Source organism: Cyprinodon tularosa, unplaced genomic scaffold (genome assembly GCF_016077235.1).
Source record: "Cyprinodon tularosa strain WSP-4 unplaced genomic scaffold, ASM1607723v1 ctg2, whole genome shotgun sequence".
Classification (NCBI taxonomy): domain Eukaryota; kingdom Metazoa; phylum Chordata; class Actinopteri; order Cyprinodontiformes; family Cyprinodontidae; genus Cyprinodon; species Cyprinodon tularosa.
Genome location: NW_024038733.1, coordinates 1,235,506 through 1,251,751, shown reverse-complemented (window position 1 = coordinate 1,251,751; position 16,246 = coordinate 1,235,506). Strand labels below are relative to the sequence as shown.

Genomic DNA, 16,246 nt, shown 5'->3' with positions numbered 1-16,246 from the left:
GCAAAAAATACTTTCATGATCCAAAAGGGAAATAAAAATGTTACCATCACTCATAGGTTTTGTTTTGACAATTTGTTGTTGATGTTAATAGCTGTAGAAAGGAAAGATTTTTTTTTAGCAGTCTGTTTTGCACCAGCTCTGGAGAAACCTCTGACTGAAGACACTTGTTATTTAACATTCCTTTAAAGGGATTATCATGTTCATTCAATTTAATGAAGAGTTCTTCATTAAATTATTTTCTGTCATGAAAATTACAGAAAATCAGAGAAGGGCTGTTTTTATCAACTATTTTGTTCCCCAAATTAATTTTTAAATCAGCTCTGATATGATACAGCAAATTGGATTCTTACTTTAACTTCTTTAGTTGCCAGTGGTAATTCAATCATTGTAATCTTACTGTGTTAAGATGTAATTGTGTCTTGCATGTTACACTGTCACAGTACATCACCCCAAGTCTACTTTCAGAGATAATGAGGCTACTGGGGGTTTTGTGATCTTTAAAAATAATTATGAAAACAGTTTCATGAAAGATGCTTATTTTGTTTGTTGCATATCTGCAGCCAAACCATAAGGCAAATAAATAAAGAAGCTAATTAAAAGAGATATATACATTTATGTTTCACTGTATAATTCAATTTCTACCTACATTTATTTGTTTACTGTATTTTGGGGGGCAATTATTTGTATGCTTTTTTATTTATTGAGCATTTATTTAAGTATTTATTTTTAAATATGGCAGAGTTGGTCCTCCATAAAATTCTACCTACATTTATTTGTTTATTGTATTTTGGGGGGCAATTATTTGTATGCTTTTTTTTTTTACTGAGCATTTATTTCTTTCTATACTTATTTTTTAAATATGGCAGAGTTGGTCCTCCATAAAATTCTACCTACATTTATTTGTTTATTGTATTTTTGGGGGCAATTATTTGTATGCTTTTTTATTTATTGAGCATTTATTTCTTTCTATACTTATTTTTTAAATATGGCAGAGTTGGTCCTCCATAAAATTCTACCTACATTTATATGTTTATTGTATTTTGGGGGGCAATTATTTGTATGCATTTTTATTTATTGAGCATTTATTTCTTTCTATATTTATTTTTTAAATATGGCAGAGTTGGTCCTCCATAAAATTCTACCTACATTTATTTGTTTATTGTATTTTGGGGGGGCAGTTAATTTTATGCTTTTTTAGCTATTGAGCATCTATATATTTCTGTATTTATTTTTAAATATGGCAGAATTGGTCCTCCATAGTGGTGAACGTTTATTTAAAAAAAATAAAAGCATGAACTGTGATTCAGATATAAGTGCATGTAACCAGAGTAAATTAGTGGATCTAAGGTGGATTCTACGGAAGCTATGCCCCCGGTTTTTCCCGAACACAAGTCGAATGGTTCCGAGTTCGGATCTCGACATATTCTGATCATCTTCCAAATGCTGTTGCCCGAGTCGTGAAGTGCAGCTCCTCGGAGGAGGCTGGAAGCAGGAAGGGAGGGAGAGCAGGCAAACATTACAGCAGATCTTCCCCTCTGAGAGGCATCCTTCATCAGCATCACCCCGACTGCACCTCTGCATCCCTGTCCGACCGCTGGAGGAGGAAGACAGTAAGTGTGTTTTTAGGCTTTTACAGGCTTTTCCTGCGTGAGCTGAGGTTTGTGTGTGCTTTCCGGAGCGGGACGGGTTAAATTCTGCAGTTTTTTGTGTTGGATGAGCTGTCCCGACTGGGATGTGACCGATCCACACTTTGAGCTGCCATGCAGGTTTATCACTGGAAGATGAAAGGTGTAAGATCATTTTAAACTAACCAAGCATGGAGCCTGCTGCAGAAGAGAATTCATTTTAATAGTTCAAATATGATTAAATTATTACATTTGGTCACATATAATTTAAATATGCACTCAGATTTGATTTTGTATTTTAATTTATTTTCTCTTTTCCTCTTTCTTTCTGGTGTAAATCCACCTTATTTTTCTTTTAAATGTAATTATTATGCATTGTCATAAGGCCTAGAGTTCTGAGTCCTGCTCACAGTTGCAGCTTCAGGGACCTTAATAGCTTAAAGAAATATAACCTGAATTAGTATATATATATATTTTTTTTTTTTCTTTGCAGTCTTACTTTATGTTTACATATAAATTATTTCCCAATATTTTTTCCTGCATGTATCTCCAGCATGCTCCCCATCCCCTCTTTGGTCCCTCATGTCCACTGACTTGATGTGACAGGTGCAAGCAATATGGTGGAAACATGTCTTATCATTTACTTCACTGCAGCTGGCTTTCTAAGGAAATAGGTTATCAGGCGCTACAGGCTTCTTTTGAGCAATAAAACAATAAAGATTATGGATTCGTCTTGACAGGATGGTTACTTCATGTTTTTTCTGCCATCTCCATACTTGTCCAAATTTCTGCGAAAACATTGAATTTGTTGCAAATATTTATCAATTTCTCTTTATATAACAGAGCTTTTCATTTCTTTTTCAGTTCCTCATAACTAATAAATGAGCACAGTATGTGCCTAAATGGGCCCGAGCTGCCTTTGCGTATCCTGCGCATCATGGTTGCACTTGACCTCATGTCCCCGAACACTATCACAAAAGCAGCAAAGTGAAAACCAAAAAGAAATGAAGGCACAGGGTTTGCTTTGTAGCCTCCCACACATCTGCAGTCATTGAAGGCCAGGGGGACAAAGACCTGTCTGTCCCCCTTCTCTGCTCAGCGTTCAGAGGAAAACACAGATACTGGCTTTGATTTCTAAGTGGGATTCACTGGCTTAGATTGTAGAAGATGATGAGGAGGAGTGAATTAAAGAGACTTGATAAAGAGAGAGATGAAGACAGGCAGAAGAAAGTAAGAGCTTGAGAAGGGAACTATTGAAATTAAAAACTTTAAACAGAGCAATGGGGTCACTAATAGAATGATAGCAAATAAAAAACTGTGTATCAATGGAAATCAGCATGAAAAAGTCATTATCAGTGGCAGTTTCAGTCCTGTCCTACATCATCTTTTAAATGATAGATAGATAGATAGATAGATAGATAGATAGATAGATAGATAGATAGATAGATAGATAGATAGATAGATAGTCTTGTTGTTATGACACAGCCAATTACTCAGGAAGTAACTTTTATTTTGTTTAATTACACAATAATCAATGGCAAAGTATGCATGCTCAATCTAATATGTTGTTAATTTAGTTCAACTGAATGCAAAAAAATGTTTATTGATCCAAAAGGGAAATAAAATTTTTACCATCACTCATGGGTTTCGTTCTAGGAAGTTGTGGTTGATGTCAATAGCTGTAGAAAGGAAAGATTTTCTTTACTAGTCTGTCTTCCACCGGCTCTGATGAAAACCTGTGACTGAAGATGCTTTGTTGTTGTTTAACATTCCTTTGAAGAGGAAGATCGTGGTTGAGCATATTGGTTTTTTCCATTTAAGCCCGAATTGCTTATTGTGAAAACAGCTCTTATCAACTGTTTTCTTCCACAGATATATTTGAAGATGAGCTCTGATAGGAAACAACAAATTGGATTCTAACTTTAACTTCTTTAGCTGCCAATGGTAATGCAATCATTGTAATCTTACTGTGTTGAGAAGTAATTGTCTCGTATGTTACACAGGCTTCCTCAATGGTGCTGTAACAATATAAAATCTATAACTTAGGCCTTAAGGGTGCCTGCCTTCTTGATGAAACTGTGCAAATGGAGACATGTTGTTGTAAACTCTATGGGTTGAAAGGGCGCTACTGGAGTTGTTTTTCCTATTGGTTGAAAGTGCTGTAAATCAGAAGGTGATGGCATTCCCGTTTCCCAATTGGACTGTTGTATTTTCCATAGTTTGTATATGGCCGACACAGCCATTGTTACAACACTGACAAAGACATTGTTCTGTGCAGTATTCGGATTTCTGAGTACCTATACATAAGCATGTTGTTTATTTTAGATATTTAGGTTAAATAGTTATGTAGGAGCCAATTATTTTTTGTTAATGATTAAAACTGTTTTTTGTGCATAATCAAGCCAAGTTTATTTTACTCTATTTTTTAATATCTGTTATGAGAATATGTTTTTGGGTTATTTAGTTATTATTGCTTCATTTTTTGGTTAGTTATGATTAATTTAGGTTAATTATTTTTTGTAAATAGGCAGTCAATTGTAGGACCAGCATGCATCTGAGTGGGTGTATGTTTTTTTTTTACCTGCGCCAGAGAAACATGGAGGAAATGTTTTTTTTTTTTTTTGCTTGCCTGAAGAAGAAAATCAACTGACAAAACTAAAGGATTGTACCTGAAATATCTTTTCTTTTGCCTGCATAAAATAAGTCTATGGTGCATCTATGGCCTTTGTGGATTTTCACTTTTTTGAGCCATCAAAGCTGGGCCACTAGTTATATTGATTATCCATTCTCCTGACCACAGTCCCGTTTAACCCCCTCTGCTCACCCCCACACTTTGCCTTGTCTTGGCTCTGCCCATTTTGGTGACATTTTTTAAAACTGTCTCTGTGCCTTGGGCTATGCTTCTTGCCTGGGTTTTGTACCACTATGGGTGTGTTTGATTTTAGCGGCTGCGTCCTCCAAGGACCCGGTCTACCTGGACTGGGTCCTTGGAGGTCTGTGAAAATAAGGCAAAACAGGTCAGGATCAGGTCATCAGAAACAATCTGGTAAGATAAAAACCCTCTCACCACTGAGATCAGATGGGAACAGGTACGCTAAGTGGTTGAGAGGCAGAACAGGTCAGAATCAGGAAATCAGAAACACTAAAGCACTCTAAAACACTCTCACCACTGCCTAGACAGAACAGAAATAATCTGGCCCTGATGACTGGATGCAGGCCCCTTAAATAGAGGCAGGAGCAGGTGGATCAGATGAGCAGTCATTAGAAACCGGGCAGAGTTGGACAGGTGAATGGAATGAATAATTAAGCCAGTCATCAGTGCCAAGATCATTACATTGAATGGATGCTGAACTTCTCACCGCTGTTCTGTATACTAATTACAATTTGAGGAGCTTCAGCAGCAGTACTCTTGTCGCGAATATCAGATGTATAGTCCCCATAGATATTGGAATCTGAGCTTAAATGTCAGCCAAACCCATTTGCACAGGGACAGATAAAACCTTTCAATAAACCTAACATAACCCGCCACTTATCTGACTCAGTAAACGTTTAAAGCAACTATTTTTATTTATTTCAGTTGAAAAAATTCACATACTGTATTATATTAAACTGCAATTACAATATTCATCACTGGTGGTATTTATATTTTTCCTCTGAGCATGAAGCAGCCGTCTTGTTTGGACTCGCAATGAACTCACGGGATACTCAAGGCTACGAGGGATACACCGGACCTGTCCTTCAAGAAGGGCAAAAAGAATGCAGCATTTGTCAGCTGCATAGCAAGGAGTCTTCCAATCCGAACAGGCCATGGCACTGCACTATGCAGTAATCGGCTGACGAATCTGGCCTTTCGAGAACACAGACGCTGAATTCAAACTCAGCATTTGACTCACCTTTACCAGTCAAATTCAAAAACTGAAAATTGCTCACATTCCATTAAAAGATTGTGGCAAATAATTTGTACCATCCAGGGGGAAGTATCCTACCTTCTTTGAGAAAACATGATGGATGCAAGTTAATTTGGCTTAATAAGGGGTCATAATGTGTAATTTGTCTGACTGAAATAAACAGGGGTTAGTGTCAAAAGCCTACCTTAAAAGATTAATTCTATCAGAGAATATACCAGTTGTATGACCAAATATCTCCATTATTCATGAAATGCTCAACTTAAATCAATAAAGATATACTCTTTATGAAGGATAGTCAGGTATGACATGGAAGCATGAATTGATAGGATTTGTTTGTTTTTGTTAAGTTTAGTACTTGAGTCATCCTCTCCCAATACTAAATGTACAGGTGAACATTTATCCAGGTTATACTTGGGGTATACTAGGGTTACAAATGAGGAAAACTGCTTGTGCTCTCCCCGAAGCCATGCCACCATGGACAGTGAGCCATATGGCCCATATTTGAAACCACTACTGCTCAATAACCGTGTTTTATTTTAGCTTTGTGCTAATATCTTTGCGCTTATTTGGGACTTGTCTATGTCTTGCATCCAGCTTCACAGAAACAATGGTTACAGTTTTTTTTTTTTTTTATTGCTTCAAGATTTCACTGTGAAACAGATTGCCAATGAGGACAACTGCTGTGACAAACAGATGGACACGCTTCCCTTTGCTTCCCTTCCCCTTTCTATCCCAGCCAACCAATCCTGCACCTCAGATTTCTGTTTAATTAAATGTTGATTCCTGCAGGAGCAGCAAGCGTTCATTTATTTTGTTGTATAGAATCAGACCATGATTGTGCAGCTTCACTGGACGTTTTAAAATCTAAGAACGAAGTTAAAAAGGCAAATTGGGGGCAAATCGAATCAAATATGAATGCATTAATGATTTGGCAGTCCGGGAACAATGGTTTGTGCACATTTTCTTTCAGATACAATCGAATTTGTGGGCTGTTAGGCTCCTGGCCCAGAGTGCAGAGGCTTCAGTGATGCTATGCACTGCAAAAAATTTCAATCTAGCTAAGTCATTTTTTATTAAAATAAGTGCATTTGTTCTTGAATTGAGGAGGTAAAAGAGACATTTTGCCAATGGAACAAGAGAATTTACACTTAAAATAAGAAAACACAACTGCATTGTTTTATTTCAAGTGCATTTTATCTAATTATCTTATTTCAAGAGTAAAATTACTCATACCATTGGCAAACTATCTCATTTACCTGCTCAAATTAAGGGTGAATACACTTAATTTAAGAAATTTTTTACTTATTTCTAGATCGTTTTTGCAGTGTGTGTGAAACAGCAGTTCTGGATGTCAGATTATGACACAGTGCAAAAAACACTGCCAACAAAAAACAGTTAACAATGAGGAACTGTTGTTCTTTTCAAACCTGCTTATGTTAAATGGATTGAATGTGAAAGCAGATATTAAAAGCTCAGACAAAGAGGAATGATTTCCTACAGACTGGGAAGTCTTATGGTGTCCTCTATGTTGCAAAGAGACGCTTTAATCCTTGCTGCATGTTTAATAGCTGCTGCAAAGTGTGACTGCAAGCACTGCAGGTGTCCCTCCCAGTCTGCTCCTGGGCTGTGTCAGGGAAAACTGCAGCAATTTCTATTCTGTACAAACACTGTTCTCCCCCCAGATACCTCTGCCGCCTCATCATAATTCCTCCGAAAGTGCCCTAGCTAGATTCAGAGGAGGTGAACGAACATCCTGCAACTGTTTTTGTTTCAAGACATTTACTGATTTAAATAAAGCCAAGTCATTACTCTGCTCCCTATTACTTACAGTCTTGTGATTTATGAACTATTAAGCTTTATTTCAGCCCAGCAATCGCTATGCTATATATGACAGTGCCAGATGGCCTCATAAAAATGCATATATTTTCCTAAATGATGACCTCTTTAAGACATGAATGAGTTTTTCGTTTTAATTTCTTTTTGCAAAAATACTGCTTATTTTATTTAAACTGAGAGTTTTCTGTAAAGTTAAAAAAGCATTTTCAACAAAAGCAGAGATTCAAAGGGATCTAATGATCCTGCTGGCTAACTCTAACCAGTAGACAGTGTCAGATATACTGAATTTGCAGAAGCTGCAAGATTATCTGCAGACAGATCAGATTGCATGAATAAAGAAACAGGCTTTCTTTTTTAAGCTTACATTTGTCATGTCCATTCTTGTTCCAGTAAACAATTCCTCCTTGTCAGCTGTTTTCATGCTGCACTGTTTGTCTTTTATCACTGCTGACGTTTCTTGCTTAACATCATTTTTTGTAATCAGAACCAATAACACATTCTTAAAGTCCATCCCTTTGATGTCTTGCTTTTGTTGAATCCACGGAAATCAGTCTCATTTGACTTGATGATTAAGACTATTGGAGTTATTTATGCAATTGTCATCTTAAGGTGTTGCTTTTATGTGAGATCATACTGTGTATTTTGTGTTTGCAGTGTCAGGCAGAAATGTATATACGCTCATTTTCATTAAAAGTATCACTGATCTGGGGCTTTAAATTGTGCATTTATACTATTCTGTTTAACAAATTTTCTCTGGGCTTAAATTATATTTGATTTAAAAACAAATATATGCCTTAAACATTTAACTCTACCAGATGTGTCCACAGTTCTTCTTAGAAAGACCTGAATTAAATGGTTTGGTTTAATGGTATGGATGAATTATTGTTCATGCTGCTTTAAATATTCCAGACATTGTACTAATGTGTGTTTGTTATCATCTGATGTTCATTTATGGTGACATTTAGGAATTTGGATGCTCTACTCTTTCATTGTTTTTCCACCTTCTTTGTGCAGTGCACCAGAACAGTAAAACTAACACTGATTATGATGCTGCCTCCACCATGCCTTGACTTTTCCAAACATACTTCTTGTATTTTTGACCATATACATATGTACTACAAAATTTTAGGTACCAATTTTTAATGAAAGCAACATCAAAAATTGCTACATAAATAACTTGAGTCAGACAAAAGTATTACTAAATAAAATACAGTATATAAGAAAATTAACAAATTAAACTCAGCCATTGCTTTTCAACCATGCTTCAACAGAATGATTAAAAAAAACTCATGGAACAGGCCTGCACAAAAATGATAGTACCCTTAACTTAATATTTTGTTGTGCAACCTTTTGAGGCAATCATTACCATCAAATAATTCCTGTAATTCTCAGTTAGACTTGAGCTCCTCTCAGCAGGTACTTTCACTGTTCATGAGTAAACTGCTCTACTTGTGTCAGGTTTGAAAGGTTTCTTTTTCCAGACATCATTGTTTCAGCTTCTTCCTAAGATGCTCTAAAGGATTTACCTCATGGCTCAAAGAAGACCATTTCAGATAGTTCAATGAGTTTTTTAGCTGTGTGTTTTGGGTCATTATCATGTTGAAGACTCATGACCTACTACTGAGACCAAGCTTTCTGACACCAAGCAGCACATTTCTCTCTAGAATCCTTGATAGTCTTTAGATTTAATTGAACCCTACAGAGGTTCAGACACCATGTGCCAGATGAAGCAATGCAGCCCCAGAGCGTTACAGAGCCTCTTCCATGTTTCGGCACAGACAGTCTTCTTTTCTTTATACACCTAATTTTTACATTTGTTAACATAGAGCTGATATGGCAGACACTTCCATTTTTGTCTCATCAGTCTTTAGGGCATTCTGCCAGAAGCTTTGTGGCTTGTCAACAAGTTCATCAAATTTCAATCTGGCTTTTTTATGATTTACTTTCAGAAGTGGTGTTCTCCTTGGTCATTTCCCATTAAGTCCACTTTGGCTTAAAAAACAAATTATTGGTGCAATCTGACAATGATGTTCCTTGAGCCTATAATGGACCTTTAATGTCTTTAGTTTTTATGGACTAATTTGTCACCATTCATACAATCCATTTTTCTTTTAACTTATCATAAATTTTTCTACTGCTACCACATCCAGGGAGGTTACCTACAGTCCCATGGATCTTAAACGTCTGAATAACGTGTGCAACTGTAGTCAGTGATACATTAAGCTGCTTAGAGTCTATATTTTCTTCCTAATCTCCTGAAACAACTCTTTTCATGGCTTCCTTTAGTCCTTGTTGAGTGTGATACACACCATGTCACCAAATAGCACAGTTACTATATACCTATATACACTAGTAGCCATTCAAGATTTCCCCACTTTCCTTGATGGGCCCTTTGCTGGTCACCTACTTCCTTTTTAAACATCAATCTTTGTACTAAAATATTCTGTCATGATTTGTGGACATTAAAGCTACAGTGTGTAATAATTACAGGGATATACAGTCAGAAATGTAATATATTATACATAACTATGTTATTTATCATCATCTACGAGCTCAGCCTCTTAACCTTAATATTTGCGTTGCCTTAGAATTCGTAATTTATAATTACATAGGAGCGGGTCTCGCAGCCATGGAGGCAGACATCTTTGCGCTACGGCAGCGCAGAGCCAACAAACTAGCGATTGCAAAGCAAAGCAGCTCACCAAAACGTCACAACGATGTAGAAAAAATAACGGGTATATTTATTATCTTAAGTCTACATGAAATCTATACCCTACACAGACTAATGAAATACTATCTGTAAAATTATCTATGTAAACAAACCTCATCACTTGAGAAGGTAGGTGATGCGGACGTCGTGGAAGACATTTTGTCCCGTAACGCTCGCCGTACTGTTGGAGGTTAGAAGCGGTGGGGGGGGGAGATGTTCATGTTGCTGCGGTCTGCAGTCTGGACGTTAGATGTCGCTGATATTACACACTGTAGCTTTAAGATCTAAAGAGAAGCGTCATCTTTTTTGCTGGGAGTTGCAGGGAAGTGGGCTGCTTTGGCTGGCTTTTGAATGGGAAGGGCCATTTTGCATGGCTGCTAGTGTATAGGCCCACAAGCTGATAACAAGATTGTAGACCTGTGATGATAATCAATGGACACACTTAAATTTAACACGCCCCTTAGGTTACATTATTTTCAGTCTTTTCTTGGTGGTACCATCAATTTTATCCAGGCCTGTTCCATTAGATTTTTTTTAAATATATATTCCATTGAAAAGATTTACATTGAAAATTTTGATATGACTTTTTATTTTGCTTTTGATAACTTGATGAGACAGTTTGGCTTCCAAATATTATGCTGATGTATTTCCTGACTTATTATAATAATTGAAACACATTGCTTGTGTTTAATGATCTCTGAAGGAACCAAGAGCAGAAGCAGGCTGTGAAAATGGAAAACTTTAACAAATATAAAAAGAGTCTGCAGGCTAACCACAGGAAGAATAGGTTAAGGGACAAATACAGCCACACTGTTACCAGGCAGTTTAATGGAGCAGTGGAGGAATCCAGCAATGAATGTCTTTAAATACAGGGCATTTTATGGAGCAGCTGAGGTAAATGGAAAGCAGGTAGTCTGAGAGAAGAACAAGGACTAAATATCATGGAAGAGGATCTAAACCATACAGACACACACACAAAAAAACTATCAAGCCAAAGTGTAAAACAGAACCTACAGAAATTATTTTAAATGCACAAAGAACAGAACACAAGAATAAGCATGTAATACTAAATTAAAAATAGTCAAACTAATAAGGGAACACGTAAGAGAACATAAGGACAGAGAAATAATTACAACAGAGACTCAGAAAACCCAAAAGCTTAAGGATCATAACAACTCCCCAGTTAAATAGCCTGGGTTTTGTTTTCTAAAATAATGTTTAATGTATTCTGAGGAAAATCAGCTGAAAAAACCCCAACTAATATAATGGAGGGAAATGTTAAACTCGAAAAAGCAGGAATATCTTTTTTCCATAAGTACTCATTTGCTTGAAGTAATTCTATTTAAGCAACTTTTGATGCAGCTCCAACATTAAGCCTTTTAAGTTATTTAGGACTAATACTTGACGACTGGAGTCATTTAGTAAACACATAATTAGCACAAAATGTTACAATAGATCAGTATTATCACTTTGTATTAAGTCAGAAGCATAAAAGCATAAACATTTCCAGTATTACCTATTTATGCCATGCCACATTAAAAGCAGTAATATATAGCAGGAGAACATATGGAACCTTGATGTCATGAAAAAAAACTTTTTTGTAGGTTGTTGAGAGTCTGACAGTAACAATAGTGGACCTGCAGGAACTTGTGAATAAAACTGGTTTTCTCACATGAAACAGCAATATAATATAATAAATGAACTTTATTGATCTTACACTGGAGAAATTTACCTCTGCATTTAACCCATCCCCTTTGGGAGCAGTGGGCTTGCATTGTGGGGTGCCCAGCGAGTAGTATGGGGTTAAGGGTTTGCTCAGACCCAATATCCAGTAATCTTCATTTTTTTCTCCATAATGTACCGCTGCACTATAAGATGTTTTTTCTCTAATGAAGCCAAACTCAAAACACCAGATTTAAAATGGAATATTGTGGTTGCAGTAATGTGATCTGGGAATACATATTTTCATCATTAACAAGACCCTTTTGTCAAAAGTGATTGCAATCATGTTGTTTCAAAGTAAAGTTTAGCTGGAAAGCTAAAGATGAAGAGAGTGATCTTATCTCTCAGCAGTGCGGTGCAGCCACAAATGGATAAAAATAAGCAAAGAAATTACTTTTGTTTTAGAAACATGATATTGTGATCTGTTGAATTGTAGTTACCACTCTTTTAAAAATAGAAAAACACACACAAAAAAGCATGTGGACTGGATTGTGTTTTTGGACCTACCTTCCACCACTGGTCAGGCCCTCTTAGTGGAAATGTGACAGACCTGTTATAAATGTATGTAGTATTATATCGTATTATTCGTATCCCAAAATCCCGTAAACCAACAGATCTGAAGGATCTCCTTATGATGAAGTCCCTTTAAAAACAGCTAAATTATATATTTGTCTCCTGTATGGCTGATAAAATGGATTTACTACAAATTAACTATCAGCCTGGTAAAGGGATTGAGTACACAAAACTTTTTATCCATGACAACATTTTAAGCACCTCGAGAGCTCCTAGTTGCTGATTTTCATATTTGGTTTTAAAGTGTAAGTACGTTATAATTCAGAAACTGGCCACAAATTTAAATCTCCCGAACAAGCTGTTAATGCTGCTCTTATGTTTTTTAAGGAATAGAGTTCAGGCTGTCCTGGTAAGCAAGAAAATGTCAGATCCCCTAATATTCAATGTCCGATCCCCTCAATGCTGTCAGCTTATCTTTGTAGACTTCCAGCAAAGCAGACATTAGCATAAATCCAGTGTCATACATGGTAAAGAAGTGCAAATTGTTGATAATTACAAGTGACGGCAAGCTTGAAATATGATGTGAACACTAATATCTTTACTGAAAAGGGGCTGCAGATAATTTTTCAAACTCTTCTCATTGATTCTGAAAAAGTAAAAAAAAAAAATCCACTGCACTTGGTTTCCAAGATTTGAAGACATTTCGCCACCTCTCCAGGAAGCTTTCTCAATTCAAATGAGACTGAAATTCAAACTTCTCATTGAGTTTCAGTGGGATTCTTCTCTTTTAACTGCAGGTTTGATTGCATGTTTTTGAGAAACGCAAATAATTTGAATATTTTTTATGTATGTTAAACAATCCTTGTTGTTGACCAGAGAGACCTGGCTGATCAAGCAGACCATAGACTTCAATCAGATGCCTTCCCGTCTGCGTTATAATTGGCCAGTGATCAGAACTAATCCCTAATCGAAGTCTTTTATCCCCTTCCACACCATAAAAGCCATTTTTATATAGATATTCACATTTTAGATTCTCTATATTTTGTAGGATTTGTTTGTGGTGCCAATAATGATGACAACCTACATTAATAATTTGTTGTATTTACACCAAATGCTGTAGATTTATATTGATAAAAAACTATAGGTTTGGATACAGAGATTTTTCTCTTTTTTTTTGTTTGTTTTAAACATCTATACCTTCTTTCTCTTTTCAGATGCAGAAGTCTGCCACAATGATGAAAGTCAGTGGGATTCTGCTCAGTTTTTTAATCTCTGCAGGTAGTACAGATTATTCCGTTAAATGTCTTTTCAACATTGAAAAGCATTTTTAATGACTTTGGTTTAAAATTTTTAAATCTTTAATGTGTCTGAAACACTTAATTTAAAAAAAAGTTATATTTACTATTAGTTTATGACCCAAAGTTTTACTGAACAAGAACATGACTGATGAGAATGAGTTAAAATATCCTGATAGCTATTTTCTAATTCTGTTTTATTTGGTATTGCAGCTATTCCATTCCCTCTACAAGGTAAAACTGTTTCTTATTACTATATCACTGATTCTCACCCATGGCGTTTGAGTTATGAGCTGTCCTCTCCCTCTACTTGCAAATGTTTGTTTCCTTTCTCCCTTTCAATCCAGGAGAAGAATCAATAACCCTTTTCCATGGAGAGGATTTCCAAATCGTGCTCCCACCATACGAGGTGGAGCTCACATTCAGGAACTATTCAGACCCTCGGAACCCCTCAGACTCAGTTCTGATGAGGGGGGGGGAAGTGATTAGCAGTAGAGCCAAACACAGCCTGCAACTCAGCCACCTCATCATAGAGGCTGTGGGAGAGGGTGACGAGGGGCTATACATCCTGAAGAATTCAAAGAATCCCAATGACAAAAAGGAAATAAAACTCATAGTCCGAGGTACGGAGCAACTCCACACACTGGGAAATTTAAGGATGACATTAACAGCCTGCGGACATAGTTAAAGTGCAGATCTTGTTTTGCTGAAAATGATAAATATGAAAAAATTAAAGGTTTAACAAAACAAAGATTAGATCGTTTTCATAAACAGCAAATACAGTTTTCTCAATCCTTATCTCAGTCGCTTGCTGTAGGTGTTACCCCACCTCGAAGCAACACCTTAAAGGGATCCACGACTAGTTAAACATGTTGGCCTAAATGTGTTTTGTATTTATAATTAATTAAAATCATACATCCTTTGTTATATTTTTCACCTACCAGTATTTTTAATCTGCTCAATGCATTTAGGGTTGCCATCTCTCTCTTAAAACAAGAACTGTCACATATATAGAAACAAAATTAACTGTTTCATTTAATCCAGGTTTGATTTATGTTTACATAATGAATTCACACACAAGAAAAGGTGAAAATTAATCCATAATGGTAAAGTGGAATACAAATGAAATAGTTCGGACTTACTGAAATGGAACCAACAGTGTAAACAGGAAGGCTAACATCACCCAAGTTGTTTTCTTTTCTTTCTTTTTTTTATCATGAGGTGTTATACATACAGCTGATAGAACTAGACTATACTATCTAGAGCTAACACTATTTGCAGGACCTAATGTGGGTGACAGTAATGCATCTTTCTGTCGTTGCCACACATCATTCTAATATATCTGACTTGTTTTTTTTATGCCAATGATTACTGTGAATATCTTCAGTTAGAGCCACGCTTCCACACAAACAACAGCTTCTTTGTTTGACTTTCCCCCTTCCTACGTTTGGTTCCCCTTATCTTCATTACCCCTTGTGATTTCTACATTATTGTCTGTTTCCTTGCACTCCAGTTAAAACGGAAAAGGTCTAAAATTACTCATTGGTGTTTTGGCTACATGGACCTAGTGCTAGGATAGAATACAATATTGTCAACTTTATTACACTGTCAGAAGAACGAAGCAATGAAATGAACTCTCTGCATTTAACCCATCCCCTCGGGGAGCAGTGGGCTGCCATTGTGCAGCGCCAACACTCCCCACACAATATCTCCTTTGCTACAGGATGCAGCATATATTTCTACCCAGAATATGTAGCGTAAACAACAATGCAACATCCTTTTGACTATATTTATTCATATTTACTAAAACTAAACAGCTTACAGTATTTTTTTATTGTATTGTGTGTACATAGAAAATATTTATCATATAAAGTCTATTGTTAGAACTAATCGTGGATCCCCTTAACGAGGGTTTTTAATCGTTGGATGATCCCAGAGGCTACTTTGCTCGGGAGATTAAATTTCCCTTGTAGGGTCTCCCTTGCTTGCCTTTGGATTACCTTAAATAATAAAAGAAGATAATACAACTTTTAGTTTACAAACCAAAAAGAAAAAAACGAGTAGCTATTTTGCTGTCAATACTCACTGGCTAATAAAACATATGCAACAATGCCTCACTAAAAAAGAATAGAATACTATACAATAGAAAATTCCTTTATTGTCCCACAATGGGGAAATTGTGGTTTTTACAGCAGCAAAAAATTATAGGAAAAAAAAAGAAGCTGCTGAAACAGACTGCCTGCTCCTCGCTGGTGCCCTCACACTATGAGAAAAGGATCTTCTTTTAGATTGTCCATTTTGATGGCTGACAAAGAGAATGAGCCTCTGTGTCACTCTATTAATACCTAAGGGAAACAAGATGACATCAATTAGTCAAATATTCTCAGAGGCTGTGATGAAAGTACAATTTACCAAATAGTTCTATTACATGTACTCTTCAGGACTTGTTGTGTGTATATATGGCAACAGGGATTGTTCAGATAAATTAATCAACTACATTTGTGTTTTTCCTCCTATAATGTACATAAATTAAAGGCTTTCTCCTTTTTTTTTTAGCCTGATATTTTTCTGCAATGAAAGACGAAAGTACTATTATTACTAGTGGTTAACACTAAAGTGGAGGGTGCTGCATTCTTT

General features: G+C 36.2%; 1 protein-coding gene across 1 annotated transcript in view; it reads left to right on the top strand.

Moving 5' to 3' along the window:
- Window positions 1-1,352: 1,352 nt before the first annotated feature.
- The window catches only part of si:dkeyp-77h1.4, a 28,196-nt gene continuing 13,302 nt past the window's right edge, over window positions 1,353-16,246 (top strand). The window contains exons 1-4 of the mRNA XM_038284553.1: window positions 1,353-1,610; window positions 13,529-13,592; window positions 13,823-13,843; window positions 13,957-14,232. Coding sequence (XP_038140481.1) covers window positions 13,529-13,592; window positions 13,823-13,843; window positions 13,957-14,232 — 361 coding nt within the window. The 5' untranslated portion in view covers window positions 1,353-1,610. The remainder of the gene's footprint in view (window positions 1,611-13,528; window positions 13,593-13,822; window positions 13,844-13,956; window positions 14,233-16,246) is intronic.